Genomic DNA, 15,709 nt, shown 5'->3' with positions numbered 1-15,709 from the left:
CATAACAATAATGCCAAAAAAGAGGATGTTGGAAAATTAGAAGACAAAAAGTCATTTGTGCTCGATTTTGTAATACTTGTAGCTTTAAATAAATTTCCCTGATTAAAAGTACAAGAATATCTGTTCAATACAAATTTCCACGAAAGTAAATAACAAAAATAAAAAATTAAAACTCTAAAGAGTATAGCATTGTAGCATGGACGTAAACATAGGGGTATCAACATAATAATCAACATCATAGGGGTATGTTGATTATAAGTGTAGTCTTTCTCGTCATTGTTTAGATTATGTAGCTTTTAAGTATTAAACATGACATTGTATTATAGACTTTTTGATAGTTAGGATGTCCTAACTAAAATGGTAAAAATGAATACCATTTTCACAAAAATGTCACTAATTTATAATTCACTACATTCTCTAGTTTCCACACATTCATGCAATCAGAAAAGCTAAACATGCAATGACTTCGAACCCCTTGAATAAATACTTCATACCTTGTGAATTAATTTTGGTGAGGATTAAATTTGGCGAATTCGGCAATTTTTAACAAATATTGGCAAATTAAATCCCCGCCAAAATTTCAAAAACTGACCATTCGCCAAACTAAATTCCCGCCAAATTTAACAAAAAGAATATTATGTAAAAAATAACAACTTTTCAGTATATTTTATAGTAATTTTTCCCAATTTAAGTGTCTCAAAATTTGCATTTCGCCAAATTAAATTCCCGCCAAATTTTATGAAATTGATCTATCGTCAAATTAGCTAAATCCCCGTCAAAAAATTGTATTTTGGCCAATTGCCAAATTAATTCCACGCCAAAATTTATCCACTTAAAGTATATTCTAAGGCGGCGATCACAAACATCTTCATTTCACTTCACCAAAAACACGCTCAAGAGTTTTGAGGAAAATGCTTCAAAAGTGCTTATTTTATTTGGGAATTATTTAAAAAGTGTTTGAGCTGAATAATGACCACCAGCACCAGTGAATTTGAAATTTTCTACTACTGACTGAAAAGATTCAAATAAAATGGAAGTGTATTAGTGATTGCTGCCTATAGTATATGTAAAAGTTATAAATGTCATTGAACATCACATGTTACAAAACATGATCACAAGTTGACCCCCTTCTTGTGTGTTGCATTAATACGTACATAATAAGCGCTTGCTTGATCTCAAACCACAACAAAGTCTTTCTAATGCCATGATGAATAATTAAGAAACTCCTGCAAATATTTTGTCTGTTCTTCACAGCAGCGTACCTCCTCAATCAGCCTCAAGGAATGTTACTGACCACAATCACTCAATATTCGATATGGCGTATGATCTTTTTCGTAAAAGTGTTACTCGAATAGTCGAACAGTATTGGCTGACAATGTGACAAAAAAAATCATTGTTTGGCAACAATACCCGCTGAATGTTAAGTTTAACCATGACATAATTCCAATAAAATCATAGGGTCTAAAAAGTTAAAATATTTCGAAATCCGAATGTTGTTTTATAAATCTGATTTGGCTGTTGCAGATATTTGGTTTGATCAAGCAATAAAAATAGTTTTCCATGAGATTAATTGATGTAATAGTAATGGTTACTCCAATCAATGATCACAAAAATGTGCCATGAAGTTTGAATGCCACAAAGTAAACAACCATCACACCATTTATGGAAAATTTCAGCAGTTGACGATAGCCACCACCATCAGGAAGTGGAGGATAGGACAGCCTTCACCTCTCCCAGAGGAAGTGGTAAAATAACCTCAAGAATGATACTCGTTTAAAATTTCCAATAAGTGTGAGCAGCAGCAACGTCATTTTACAAGCAAAAGATGCCTTCCAGCTTAAAAAATCAGCAGGATCCTGCCTTGACAAAAATCGCCATCTTTGTTTATGTTTCGCAAGTGTGCAAAAGTGAAAGTAGCAGCAACGCAAACAGACATCTCGCACTTGATTGGATAGTCAAACTCGATATAATCTTAGTACCACTTTTACTTTTTTCAAAAGTATATATATTAAAAACAAAAAACAACAAAATCAGTACCAAAATTTTACTAAATTTAATTTTCAATAAAATTTACGAGGTAAATGCTTCTTTTCGCTGGCTAAACAGGTCCCATTCTTCAGTACAGAGCAAAGTCGATATTTTTCGTTTTAGAGGTAGCAGTTTTGGGGACATTTTTCTGAACATATACAAATTTACGTCCCGCGTACGCAGATCTTGCCAAAGTTCCGCAAAAATGTATTGAAAGATGTAAAATGCGGGGACTGCTAATTTAAATGGAGCACTCTTTAGTCAAAGAACAAACTATATAAAAACATAAGGCTTCGATGACCAAAACTTAAAGGTTTTGTTTTTAAATAAGAGTTATATCGTTTGTTTATTCATCAATTTTAATTCATATTGGATTGACCTGGATTGACACGAATGTGGAGCATTTTTTAACTTTTAAACTGAAAAAGTACAAATTTTAGGTTCCAGACCCCCTGATTTGAAATTTTACAAAATTTCTCCACTCATCCCGGAGACTTTCATAATACTAACATTCACCAAAAAAAATTTTTGAATAGCTTTTCTAGCTTTTCTTAAAAGTTTGACACAGTATTTTTATAGCTTTTACCCCCTGGACGATTTACCCCCGTCTTTGCTATTTATACATTTTTTTTTCAAATCCTTTATAGTTGTGCTACAATTGTGGAAAGTTTCATTGAAAAATATTTACTACTTAAAAAGATATAACAAAAAGTTTAAAAAATGACATTTTGAATTTCTCATATGACTAACCCCCCTTAACCACTCGACCCATTTTTTATAAGAGCAATTCAGTAAAATCAGGAGGATTAAATTTGGCCAAAATTTAGCCATATATTTCATGAATGGATTCAGCAAATACCAGCCCCTTTGTAACATTTTATGAAAGAAATAAGAACCGAGTAAGAACAATTATGCTTGTGAATTTTGTAAAAATAGAACATAAAACTTACCTGTTCTTATAAGAAAAGTCTTATTTTTAGAAAATTGAATTAAATAAATGAATGTTCTTTACCCATGCGATTGCTGATGTGATAAGCAGGTTGATTCATTTTCAGACATTTTCTTGTAATCTCTAAAAGACTGTATAAAGCGAGGTATCTTATACTGCATGGTGGTATCAACGTTTTATATTTCAAATACTCATAAAATTTAATATGAATTACACGAAATGGCTTCAGCAAAGAGAAACCTTCAAATGGCTGGCTTATCTAATGATATTCCTATATGGGCTAGAAAACCAAACAACCAAATATTTTCTACTCTATTATTTCAAAGATCGATTCCATATCCAAACAGCCCAAGCAGTGATTTATTACAGTGTAACTGAGGCTATATATTCGGTGGCACAAATTATTGGTGGCGCCGTTATTGGGCGTTACACGGACCGCACGAGAAATTTGAGGCGTGTGGTGGTGGGCGTAATGTTGTTGTCTTTTGGCGGGAATTTCTATGTTTTACACGGGCAGTTATGGTTGGTAATTCTCGGGCGGTTTTTGATGGGATTCCCCGAATCGTTGCAAACTGCAGTCATCGGTAAGACTTTACATTTTCAGTTATAACTTACCATATTTAACTTAGAAAAAAGCCTATATAGTAGTACAGTAGACTCTCTCTTATTCGATCTTCAAGGGACTAAAGATTTTCTTCGAATTATAGAAAGATTCGAATAGCAGAGAGTAATTCAAACCACTTTCCAGCTGAGGAGACTAATACTTTAGTTCGAATTACAGAAAGATTCGATTTATAGAAGTTCGAATTAGAGAGAGTTGACTGTAGTTTCTTTAACTCGGACCTCTATAGTTTGATTACCTCCTTATCTCGAACAAGTTTTCTCGTCCCTTCAGTTAACACTGCTTTACAAACAAGTACCCATAACTCGAAATTTCCTTAGCTTAGCTCGAACAAATTTGTGTTCCTCGTGCGTTGTTTTCCGTACAGTATGTGGCCCCCAAAACGGCGATCAAATTTGAAATTTCTCTCAAATCTAGAGGAAAAGAGATTTTACAAAAAATTTTTTTGCATGAAAACCTTTAACATCTCTACTTCATCTCTCTTTAAGTTCTTTTTCAAAGTTTTCAATTTCAACAATATTTTTCAATCGCTTAAAGATAGGTAGCTTTTTTCTAATGGTCCCCAAAACGGAGGTTTGAAATTTCTCGAGATATCTTTAAGATATTAATACAAAATTTTGACCATAGTTTTGAAATATGATTTAGAGGGTTTTGGGCATAAATTTATTTGATAAATTTTTACAGTATACCCCTGGTTGTCAAAATGTAGGTTTGGGGCCCCCAAAACGGAGGTGTAGCTAAAATCAAATTATTAAGCCCAGTGGTAATAGGGGGAAAAACTATGAACATATTTGTGTTTTCCCATAAATTTACGACCCGAAAATGTAAAATTTATGATTTTTATGAAATATTTCAAGATTTCGATATTGCAAAGTCCAAACTGAAAATTTAGAAATTTTCAAAATGACAATTTTGATTTAACAACGTCCTAATCAAGTTTTTGAAAACAAATCTCTTTTTAAAATAGTTCCATTCATGTATGGAATAAGCTGTGAAAATTTTAGAAAAAAAGCTTAACTGAAACTGAAAATATTAAGCTTTAAAGATATTTTCCTCCTATATTGCAAAAAAATGACAGAATTGCCGCCGTTTTTGCTGATTCAGCGAAAATTTTTATATATAATGTTAATTTTTTGTTATAAACTATTAACTCAAGGTGATAGGAATAGAATTCCAAGATTTTTGCTTTTTCTCATATTTAGATTTTTCAGTTTTTCAATGCTGATTCTAGGGCTCCAAAATACTGGTTGACCTTCAAGATGCTATATCTTTTACCCAGCCTCTAAAGTCACAGATGTATTTGCATTTTCTGAACGGCATTAGGTGTAGAAAGTTTCCTATACCCCGTTTTCATAACTTATTTTCAATATCCAAGGAGCTAGAGTGAGTTATATGCAATTTTTATCTAATTTTGGTGTTAAAATATTTCCTTTAGACGCAAATATATTATTTTGAATCAGCAAAAACATGCTCATTTTTAAGTATAACCATCATTCTTTCAAAATAAACAAAAATCGTTTAATTCTGATAAATCTACAAGTCAGAATCTTCATTTTAATGAAAACCTCCGTTTTGGGGGCCGTCTCCGTTTTGGGGCATATACTGTACACCTGATTTTAATCCTCAATCAATCTCAAATCAATATTTCACAGGAGAAGTTCGTCGATCATACCAAAACGAACAAGAAAAGCTGAAGAGAGTGATCAGTTGGTTTGAAGTGTTTAACCAACTGGGAATTAACATCGGTGCTGGATTACCAATTCTATTTACCGGGTTCCGAATCCGAATCGGATATTTGAAACTAGACAAATACAATATGGTCAATCTTCTTATTGCTGTAATTTTCTTTTGTTCTCGCGTCGTGGGAAAACCAAAAGATCCATTCTGATTCATCTGGTCAAAAGACAACTGCCGAGAAAGTGGATCAATCTTTGAATATTAAAGAGATCAGTTCAGCACACCAGAATAAGCATTGCCAAAGGAAGTCACCTACAAACACTAAACATCTAAATAATAAAACGAAGGCAGCTCCAGGAAGACCAGATCCATCATCAACAAGCCTGATGAAATATTCAGATCTTCTTCAATTCGATATTATCACACTATGCTTGGCGTACGGTATGGCTCGGTATAGCGTCGGCACCTTCATCTCAAACATGACCATCATCGCACCGTCCGAATATCATTGGTCACTGAGCACACTTCTTATAGTCGTCATGACATCAAACTGGTTCACACTAGCCGTCACCTTACTTCTTGTCAAACATGGTTTCTTCACCGATAACATGCGTAATTTTTACTTATACGTAACCTCGTTAGCAGCAAGTTCAGCCATGATGACGTCATTCATGCTAACAAACATTGGAGTGTTGGATACTCTCCCAAAACAGATTCTACTGTTCGCCATATTAAACATCACCAAAAATTTCATATACTTTCAAGGACAGTTGACCAACACTTTTCTGATATTACAGACGGTCAATCCACAAGATTCAAGCTTTATCACAGGCGTTCGTGGGGCGGTAGGGACTACCTTCAAAGGGTTTGGTTACACACTAGCCTCCTTTTCATCTCATTACCCACAATACCACTCACCTGTGGTTGCTATGGTTACTTTGACATTTGCTGTTCTTATCTTATGGAGACGAAACCTTCACCTTCAGCGGAGCTTTTAGATTATACAAGCCTAGGTTTCCACTGAGGTTGACATTTTGGTCCAGTAGAAAAATCATAATTTTAGAAATTTTTGAAAGACTTTTAAAAATTATCTGCATAAAATTTACGGAAAATCTTTTCAACAAGGTATTGCTTTTAATTATATGTTTCTGTCTTCAGAAAAATGTATTGAATGAAAGATGTAAAACGTGGACTGCCAATTGAAATGGAGCACTCTTTAGTCAAAGAACAAGCTATATAGAACATACGGCTTCGATGGCCAAAACCTAAGAATATTCTGAATTACAGCAGACTCTAACGCACCCAATTTCTTAAAAAATTATACAAAAAAAACTCACAGAATGGTGAAAATAAGAATACTTTGTAAACATTCTTAGCCTTAAAATCGAACATCCAGTGGCGTCAAAATTATGCTCCAATAAAAACGTGATTTAAGAGCTCTGAGATTTTTCTGACCACGAGAAGATCCAATAGAACAAATTCGTACCCAGTCCCAAAACATGATGGAATGAAGTCTCCATAACTCGAGCCTTCATAACATCAAATAGTCTGAATAAAAGCACAATTTAAAGAACCTCCGACTTTACGGAGAGTATCTTAATAGAGTACCCATTAAACAAGAACTTTGAACAATTATTGAAATCCTTGCATGGCGTTCAAATCAAGAAAACTCGACCTTTTGGATTTCACAATCAAAAGCCACGCTTGACGATTCAAATTCAAATCAAAATTGTTCATCAATCACCATTTCGGTCTAAACAGAAACAACCAATAAAATGAATCCATTCTTCTGTAAAAATATATCCATGAAGAATCCGAAATAATAAATTAAGCTATATGGCATAATCCGAAAATTGATTTTTAAGGTTGAGCTACGTTAAATTAATCTCAAGTACTTGTGTTTTGCTTTCGTCTAAACGATTTTAAGCCACTTGGCTAAGTTGATAGGGGACGGAAAAAGGACGTCTCATATAAAAGGGTTTTGTAAGAACTTTTCCTTACCAAAATTCTCCTAAATATTAGCTTGGAGATTGCAAGAAGAGCTGAGAAAAGATTCCAAGTTTTGTTTGGACACTTTGTATACGATAACCAACATTATAGTGAGGTCAGGTAGCACATAAAAACGTAAGAATAATTCAGATGGTGATTAAAGCATGAAATTTGGCACAGATGATCCTTAGAGGGTGTAAAACTTAATTTTAAACAGTAACATTAAATTTTGCCACCTGGCCACCTACCAGATGACGTCATCAGGTGGCTGAGCAAAAAATATTTTTTTGAAAATATTCAAAATCTGATGCTTCCAGCGGAAAGAGCATCAAATGCTGATAAAAATTGAGGTATAAAACATGCCTTGAAAATCTTCCTATCAAAAGTTATGGAGGTTGAAAGTTTTTTGATGACGTCATCATAAGCCTTTCCAGGCAAAACTTAAAAACCTCGTAATTTTGGTACAAATTGACCAAATTTCATGTTTTATACATGAATTCATATCAAAATTCATTGCTTTTTCCGATTCCGATGCTCAAATTGAATTAAAAGCTTTAAATCCTACAGAATACTAAAACTTGGATTTTGAGCTTTACAAGGCAAATCAACGCAGCGTTCTCCCTTCAGGAGCACAGTGTACAACAAACTAATTTTTTTGGATGTTTTAAGCCTTCCTATGTTGTTTAGACCCAAGCATCAGATGGAACTTCAAATTTTGACATGGATTCATGTATAAAACACTAAATTTGGTCAACTAGTTCCGTTATTACGGGATTTTAGGTTTTGCCTGGAAAGGCTTATGATGACGTCATCACAAAACTTTAAACCTTTATAACTTTTGATAGGAAGATTTTGAAGGCATGTTTTATACCTCGATTTTCATCAGCATTTCATGCTCTTTCCGCTGATACCATCAGATTTTAAATATTTTCAAAAAAATAAATTTTTGATAAGCCACCTGATGACGTCATCTGGCAGGTGGCCAGGTGGCAAAATTTGGTGTTACTGTTTAAAATTAAGTTTTAGGCCCTCTAAGGATCATCTGTGCCAAATTTCATTCTTTAATCACCATCTGAAGTATTTTTGTGCTACAAGACCTCACTATCGGAGATGATTGATAGTCGGTCTTTAATGTGCTGCATCCTCAGTCGGGTTCAACTACCCTTGCGTGTAAACCTAAAAATATTTCGGTTGAACCCGCCAATCCCCGTAGCGCAATTTGAAGTTAATTTAAACACCGTAATGGTGTCTTTGTGGGTGCCACTTTCAAAAAAAACTCCAATCAAAGATGGCAGATATAGCTTAGTCTAGGGTTTATAATATAATGGTCAATGATTGAACCTAAACGCTAAACACTTTTACAGTATCATTGTAAATGTATCATTGTATCACTGACATTTCTATCTTAAAAATTTCTAAATTATTACGGTTCTAAGAAACTTTTTTTCGGGAGATCAGGAGATCAATTCTGAGTTCATTTCAAAAGTTCTTCTACTCTGATATCTCAACAGACAACAACTATGACATTCAGCTAATTGGTTAGCAACCATGCCAATGGCAAAATTCTTTTCCAGCTCGATGTTTTGAAAATAGAACTACACTTTTCAATGTGCCTTTTTTAGAAATCAACATAACATATCCACCTACGTATATCTGTTACGTAATGAATGAGTAAAATTTTTGTCCAATATAATACATCATTTCTCAGCTTATATTGTTCGGTTGAGCTCATGAGATTTATCCTTTATCTTTTCAGACTTACAAACAATCTGGAAGCACAGTCATTAAACTTGGTGATGCCATCATCCCTTACCATGAAGATTTCAAATTCTACATCACCACAAAACTTCCAAATCCATGTTATACACCAGAAACATCCACCAAAGTTACACTGGTCAATTTCACATTATCACCAAGTGGTCTTGAAGATCAAATGTTAGCTCTGGTGGTTGCCGAGGAACGACCTGATTTGGAAGAAGCTAAGAATCAACTCATCATCAGTAACGCTAAGATGAAACAAGAACTGAAAGAGATTGAGGACAAGATTCTCCATAAGTTGTCTGCATCTGAAGGAAGTCCTGTGGATGATATCGATTTGATTAAAACTCTTGAACAATCAAAAGTCAAATCTCAAGAAATAAAGGTAGGCATTTATTTCTCATATGTTCAATTTTCACCATTTTAAACCCGGCCCTGATTTAATTCCGATCCCTTACATGGGCTCTTATTTTGCCAACACAGCAATGAAAAAATAACAACGATAAGGTTTGGCGTAAAAAGCGGCCGTTTAACGTAGAATCATTTTTGATCTTGTTTCAACACATCTTTCAACCCTGAATAATGCTAGGAAGACTAGTGAAGGGAAATTTGTTTTAGAGACGACGAGATTTTAACGAAGAAGGAAGCTTTCTTGAGGTTTGGAGTATGATAGGACATCTAGATTACTTTGAATGTCCCCAGGAGCTTGAAATAACGGAAACTTCAAACGTGTTAAAAAACTTGGTTTGAATGCAAGATGGACCAAAATATTATTATTGCTTTTCCGCGAATTTTTGAAACTAAAAATTCTTTAATGTTCCCTCTTTTTTGTAGTCTAAAGTAATCGTAGCTGAACAAACAGAGAAGGATATCGATGCGACACGTTCCCAATACATCCCGGTGGCTGTTCGAACGCAAATTTTATTTTTCTGTACCTACGATCTTGCCATGATCGATCCCATGTATCAATACTCACTGGATTGGTTCATTAATATTTTCTTGAATGGAATATTGAACGCTGAACAAGCTGGTACGTCTAATTTGAATTGTCAGATCAGGTCCGGCAGGGTGCCTATGGGACCTCGAAAACTTTGAAATTGGACTAAGCAACCTTGAAAACCTTGAAAGTGAATGTAATCTGAAAGAATTCCTTGAAACCTTGAAAATGCATGATTGTGACAGTATTTGTTTTGTTTTGGCCTATGTCGTCAGTGAAGTTTTGGTCTATGCTAAAGCTCAAAAGATTTTCTTTGTTTCTACACCATAAACTGGTAGTAACCTCCCATGCACCTTGTTAACAAGTCATATCCTACTATTTAAGTCAATTTTAGTTCTGAAAAACCTTGAAAATACCCAATAAATGGTCCACAAAACCTTGAAAAAACACTAAAATTTTGCCAAAAAACCTTGAAAACCTTGAAAATGGTGAAAAAAAGTTCGTAGACACCCTGTCAGGTCCGGTTCCAGGAGTAATTGGTTAAATTCTTTACCAGCTTTGAAAACTGGTTAAGAATTCAACTAGTGACCCCTCAAACTGGAACTGATCCAACTTGCCTTTTTGCAGTAGTAATTTCCCTTGGAATTTCTTCAGATTTCAAAACTGGCTATCGGTGTAAGCTTTCTTAGACAATGATAGGGTATCTTGGCTTAAGACGTTGTTTTCGGAGTCATTGACGGGACAAGGAAACCCTATTTAGTTTTTAAGACTTTTAAATTAACAATTTTTTATTTGACTTGAAATTAAAGCAATCTGCCATACTGTACTGAGTTACATAATTTGTAAACTTTAAAGGGATAATCAGCTGGTTTCAGATATTTCGATTACAGAAACCTTCTGTGGTCCTTAGTAAAACCTCAAAGTGTTTTTGTGTAACAATTTTCCAAAATCGAGATGTCAAAATTTGAAATTTTTGAAAATGGGTTCTTACACGGTTCTTACGTTGAAATTCTATTGTTTTCATCCTAAAAGCCAAAAACTTGTAACTTAAATATCTCGACTTTGAAAAAATAATTAGGCAAAAATATTTTGAGATTTTGCTCCGCACAACAGAAGGATCCCACATGCAAAATATTACAGACCATCTGATTATCCCTTTAGCCAGTTTTTTCACAGTTTCTCTTTGCTCTCCTTTTTTTAGACAACATCACACGCCGTATAGAGAACATCAATGATTTTTTCACCTACTCTCTTTATACCAACGTTTGCCGTAGTTTGTTCGAGAAGCACAAACTTTTATTCTCCTTCCTCCTCTCCGTACGAATTCTAATGAACGAGAATAAAATCAACATGGACGAATGGAGATTCTTATTGGCTGGTGGCTCAACTGTGCCACGTGATCTACCCAATCCGGCTTCTGATTGGCTGTCTGATCGCGCGTGGAGAGAAGTTGTCATGCTGAGCAACTTGCCGAAATTCGAAGCTTTTGCGGATGACTTTAAAAACAATTTAGAGGGGTTCAAAAGAATTTTCGATAGTGTTGAGCCACATAGGTAAGCTTATTCTTAAATATACTTTGTTAGTTTTTTTTCAGGGTCTTTCTTTCGCTGAAATTTCAACAACTATAGTTTTCCCCAAATTTTTCTTATCGAGATCTAGGGCTAGACTTCAGTCAGTTTAAGAAATTTATTAGTGCTGATCTAGACTTTTCATACCAGTTGGCGGCATATGCGGGAGTCTTGGGTGTTAGTTAGTATCGACTTCGCTTTTAAGAATATGGTAACAGACTGACTATATTTTATTTTCTACCATAGGGAGCCTCAACCTGGCCAATGGGCTGAATGCTTAGACAATTTCCAGAAGCTTCTTGTCCTTCGTTGCATACGTGCGGATAAAGTGACAAACGCTATGCAAGATTTCGTTGCCGGACATTTGGGTCAACGTTTCATTGAGCCGCAGACGGCTGACCTGGGTCAAGTTTTCAAGGATTCCTCACCTACTACACCGCTTATCTTTGTATTATCGCCTGGTACAGATCCTGCGTCCGCTCTATACAAATTCGCGGAAGAAATGCGTTTCTCGAAAAAGCTGAATGCTATATCGTTAGGCCAGGGTCAAGGACCTCGCGCCGAAGCCTTGATGTATAGTGCCATGGAACGTGGTAAATGGGTCTTCTTCCAGAATTGTCATTTGGCCCCAAGTTGGATGCCAACTCTTGAAAGGTTGATCGAGAATATTGATACAGACAAGGTAAAACCTTTGAAACTGACTTTTCGATTCAAAGATATATCCATTAACCTTTAACGACCGTAGTGCAGTGGTAGAGCATACGGCTACGGTGCGCAAGGTTGTGGGTTCAACCCCCAGCCGGGTCATAGCAAAGATTCTCAAAATGGTAGTTGATGCCTCTCTGCTTGATGCTCAACAATTAAGAGATGGATCAAGGGTAAGTGGAGCAATCCAAGGAGAAAGAGTGGCGCTCTCCCCTACCTTCGGGTAGATAGCTATCGAAAGAGGAGCCTTACTACTACTTATTAACCTTTATAAACCTCAAGTTTTCTCGTGTATTAGTTTATCGTATATTCTATTGCTAGCCTTCTGATTGTTGCGTCTTAAACGATCCTATAGTCTAAGACGAATTCGTACAAAATAAAGGAAAAGTAGCCACGCGGGAAGTAAAAAGTTGGACGGAAATTTTGTTCGCGCGGGCGAACTATAATTTTCTTTTAATTCATTACTTCCACGGCATTCTTCCTCTACATCCATAAACGGCACCGTATTTTTCCTGCGTGCTAATCTTGGCTGACGAAAACATCGTCTAGTTGCGTCTTGTTCATTGTTTCTCTACCTTAATAGAAGGGTTTTTGATGAGATCATTTGTTTGATAAGATCATTTGTTTGCAGTTCAGTTATAACATTTGCTTCACCCATTTTCGGTTATTTGGGTATTAGTTTGACTGTTATTTTCAACAGGCAATCTGGGCAAACTCTAAGACCATGACGTAACGGTTTCGCTCCGTTCCGAAACGTTAAAAAAGAAGACGTTACAATGCAAAACAGATCGAAACAATTTCGCTTCACTTTTTTCATCGGAACGGAACTGCTCCGTTTTCTTGCTCCGAAACGTTCCGATACCAATATGAACACACTCGATCCGTAACGAAAATCATACTGGGGCGAAACAGAGCACCAACGTGCGAATATAGTCTAAATCGGGGTAGATGGATTAGATAGTAGTGAGAATATAACCAACGTGAAAAAAAAGATAAAAATGTATTCCAACGAACTATTCCCTAGAAAGATCTATATATCACATCAGCTGAAATGTCTTTTACTTTCTTTTTAGGTGCATCGTGATTTCCGCATGTGGGCAACCAGTATGCCATCTCCAAAATTCCCTGTCTCCATTTTACAAAACAGCTCTAAAATGACGGTAGAACCACCAAAAGGAATCAAAGCTAATCTGTTGAAAATGTATATCGGCTGGAATGATGATTTCTTGAACTCATGTGGAAGGGTAAGTCTGAGTTTTATGCACTCAATTTTGCCTATAGTATACCGCAGACTAAAGTCAAACTTTGAAGGTTCAAACAATAACCCACTTAACTTCCATGCACAATTAGACTAGGCACGCAATTTTTTTGGACCTACCACGGAGGTCCTTTAGATTAACCTGTGTCCTTCCGTCCGTCCGTCCCTCCGTATGATGCAAGCTTTTCTCGAGATTGGCTCGTTCAATTGTTCTGATTTTTGCACAATGATGCAAAATGGCAATACCTAAAATGTGACGGAGCCCGATTTTCAGTAAACCTACTCTTACTGCCGAAAATGCCCAAATATGCCGGAATTTCTTTTTGGCATTTCCTCAAGATTTCATCCTTTCATCGTCTGATTTTTTGCACAAAGATGATTCTCTGACTGAATGTTGTCAGTTTTTTCCTTATTTCCATGTAACTTTCATCACCAGGTAGGTCCTAACAGCACCCTGCTTGTTTTTTTTCTTCTTCCCCAAAATTTAGAAACTGTCCACTTTTAAGATTATAACCCCTTCCAAAGCGAGTAAAAGTTGAAACGAGTTTGTTTTGGATAAAAGAAAGCTCTTGTGTTCGCGGTCAACATTCCGAATTCATTTGCGGTCAGTTAATGCTGAGTGACGCTACTCTTTTCATCAATGAATTTGTAACCCTATAATTAAAAGAAAATCTAACCTTGTGTAAAAATACTCGCTATCTAGCCAAGTAATGTCGACTTGTGGGCGGATCGTTAAAAATCAAGAAAAGCCTCTTTAAAATTTTCTCCTGGGTACAAGGAAGTTTGTTGGAGTATATATAGACATTCGAGGAATTTGAAACCAGGAAGAGATCTCAGCTATGATAGTACTCTTGTTGGCTGATAGTGATTGGACGATATGCTCCGAAAAATCGGTCTTGATTTAACATATTACAGTGAGTCTCCATAACACGAACACGCAAGGGAAACACAAATTTGTTTGAGCTAAAGAAATTTTGACAGGGAGGGTACAAGTATCGATACTTGCTGCCGGTAGAAGCGCTTTTTTCACACTTCCAAAATATCTATAAGGGATACGAACCATCAAGTTTCTCTCTGAAATTATCCAGAAATCATCAAAATCACAATTCTAAAACTTTTGACCAAGATTTGATGAGAATCTACTGGTTACAAGTCAATGGAGAATAAATGCCCCCCCCCCAAGTGGATGGCAGTAAATTCGTGATTGGGCTTTTTCACTTACGTGGATGCGTTAAGATTTTAAAATGCTGCGGGATTGCGTGAATTGGAAAACTTGAACAGAAGGAATGAACAGAAATTGCGCGTATTTCGAGAAAAAAAATACGCGTGAATTGCGTGCTTAGGGCGGGGGCTTATAAATGAATGGGTTTAGTTTTTCGTCTTTTATTCTGTACATATAAGTATTGAAGCACTTCTTTTTTTCTCTTTAGACAAACGAATTCCGAAGCTTGTTATTCTCGCTATGTCTTTTCCATGGTGTTGCAATCGAACGACGAAAGTATGGACCATTAGGATTCAACATTCCTTACGAATTTACTGAAGGCGACAGTCAAATTTGTATCAGTCAATTGAGCATGTTTCTTGATGAATATCCTGACATTCCGTATAAGGTAAGTAGTTAGATCCATTGTGTATACAGTACTTATGGTTAACTTTCTAAAAGTTCGCCCTGCATTCAAATGCGCCAAAATGACAAGAATAGCCCTTTTCATAAATTACGTTACCAACATCACTTGCCTCGTATTCAAACAATTACCATGGTTATTATGTCCCTTTTTTATGAATAGAAAGTAGTTTTAATAAAATCTGCTGGGAGTTAATCACCATGGCCATAATTTCAAAACGAGGCAAGTGATGTTCGTGACGTAATTTATGAAAAGGTCTATCGGGTTACTGTTGAGGTATAGCCACTTTGAAATTAGACAAAACCAAGCTGGCAAATAACTTGAAAAATACTTTTTGTGTAGACTTTATAGCCTGATTCGTCTCAGAAATCTTCATTTACGGCTGGAATGTTTTCATTTGAATGTTGAGCACCCTGGTTTTAAAGAATATTCGAAAAAAAATTTACCAGAGGGTGGTCATTCAGTAGCTGGAGTGTCGACCATCATTTCATCCGAAACTGGATCTAAACTGGAAAAAAAATCTCCATATAAGAGTTTAAATAAAGATTTAGCTGCGGTCAGCAATATGTGACAGTTATCTTTAAGTTTTATAG

General features: G+C 35.7%; 1 protein-coding gene across 2 annotated transcripts in view; it reads left to right on the top strand.

Annotated features, from left to right (window-relative positions):
* LOC136814780 (dynein axonemal heavy chain 1-like) overlaps nt 1-15,709 on the top strand; it is a 120,376-nt gene that overhangs the window by 96,033 nt on the left and 8,634 nt on the right. For both annotated transcript variants that reach the window (XM_067071204.1, XM_067071203.1), the window contains 6 exons: nt 9,022-9,408; nt 9,858-10,053; nt 11,162-11,513; nt 11,775-12,210; nt 13,307-13,477; nt 14,922-15,101. In XM_067071204.1, coding sequence (XP_066927305.1) covers nt 9,022-9,408; nt 9,858-10,053; nt 11,162-11,513; nt 11,775-12,210; nt 13,307-13,477; nt 14,922-15,101 — 1,722 coding nt within the window. The remainder of the gene's footprint in view (nt 1-9,021; nt 9,409-9,857; nt 10,054-11,161; nt 11,514-11,774; nt 12,211-13,306; nt 13,478-14,921; nt 15,102-15,709) is intronic.

This window comes from Clytia hemisphaerica, unplaced genomic scaffold (genome assembly GCF_902728285.1).
Source record: "Clytia hemisphaerica strain Z4C2 unplaced genomic scaffold, Clytia hemisphaerica genome assembly, whole genome shotgun sequence".
Classification (NCBI taxonomy): domain Eukaryota; kingdom Metazoa; phylum Cnidaria; class Hydrozoa; order Leptothecata; family Clytiidae; genus Clytia; species Clytia hemisphaerica.
This window is presented reverse-complemented; position numbering and strand designations above follow the sequence as displayed.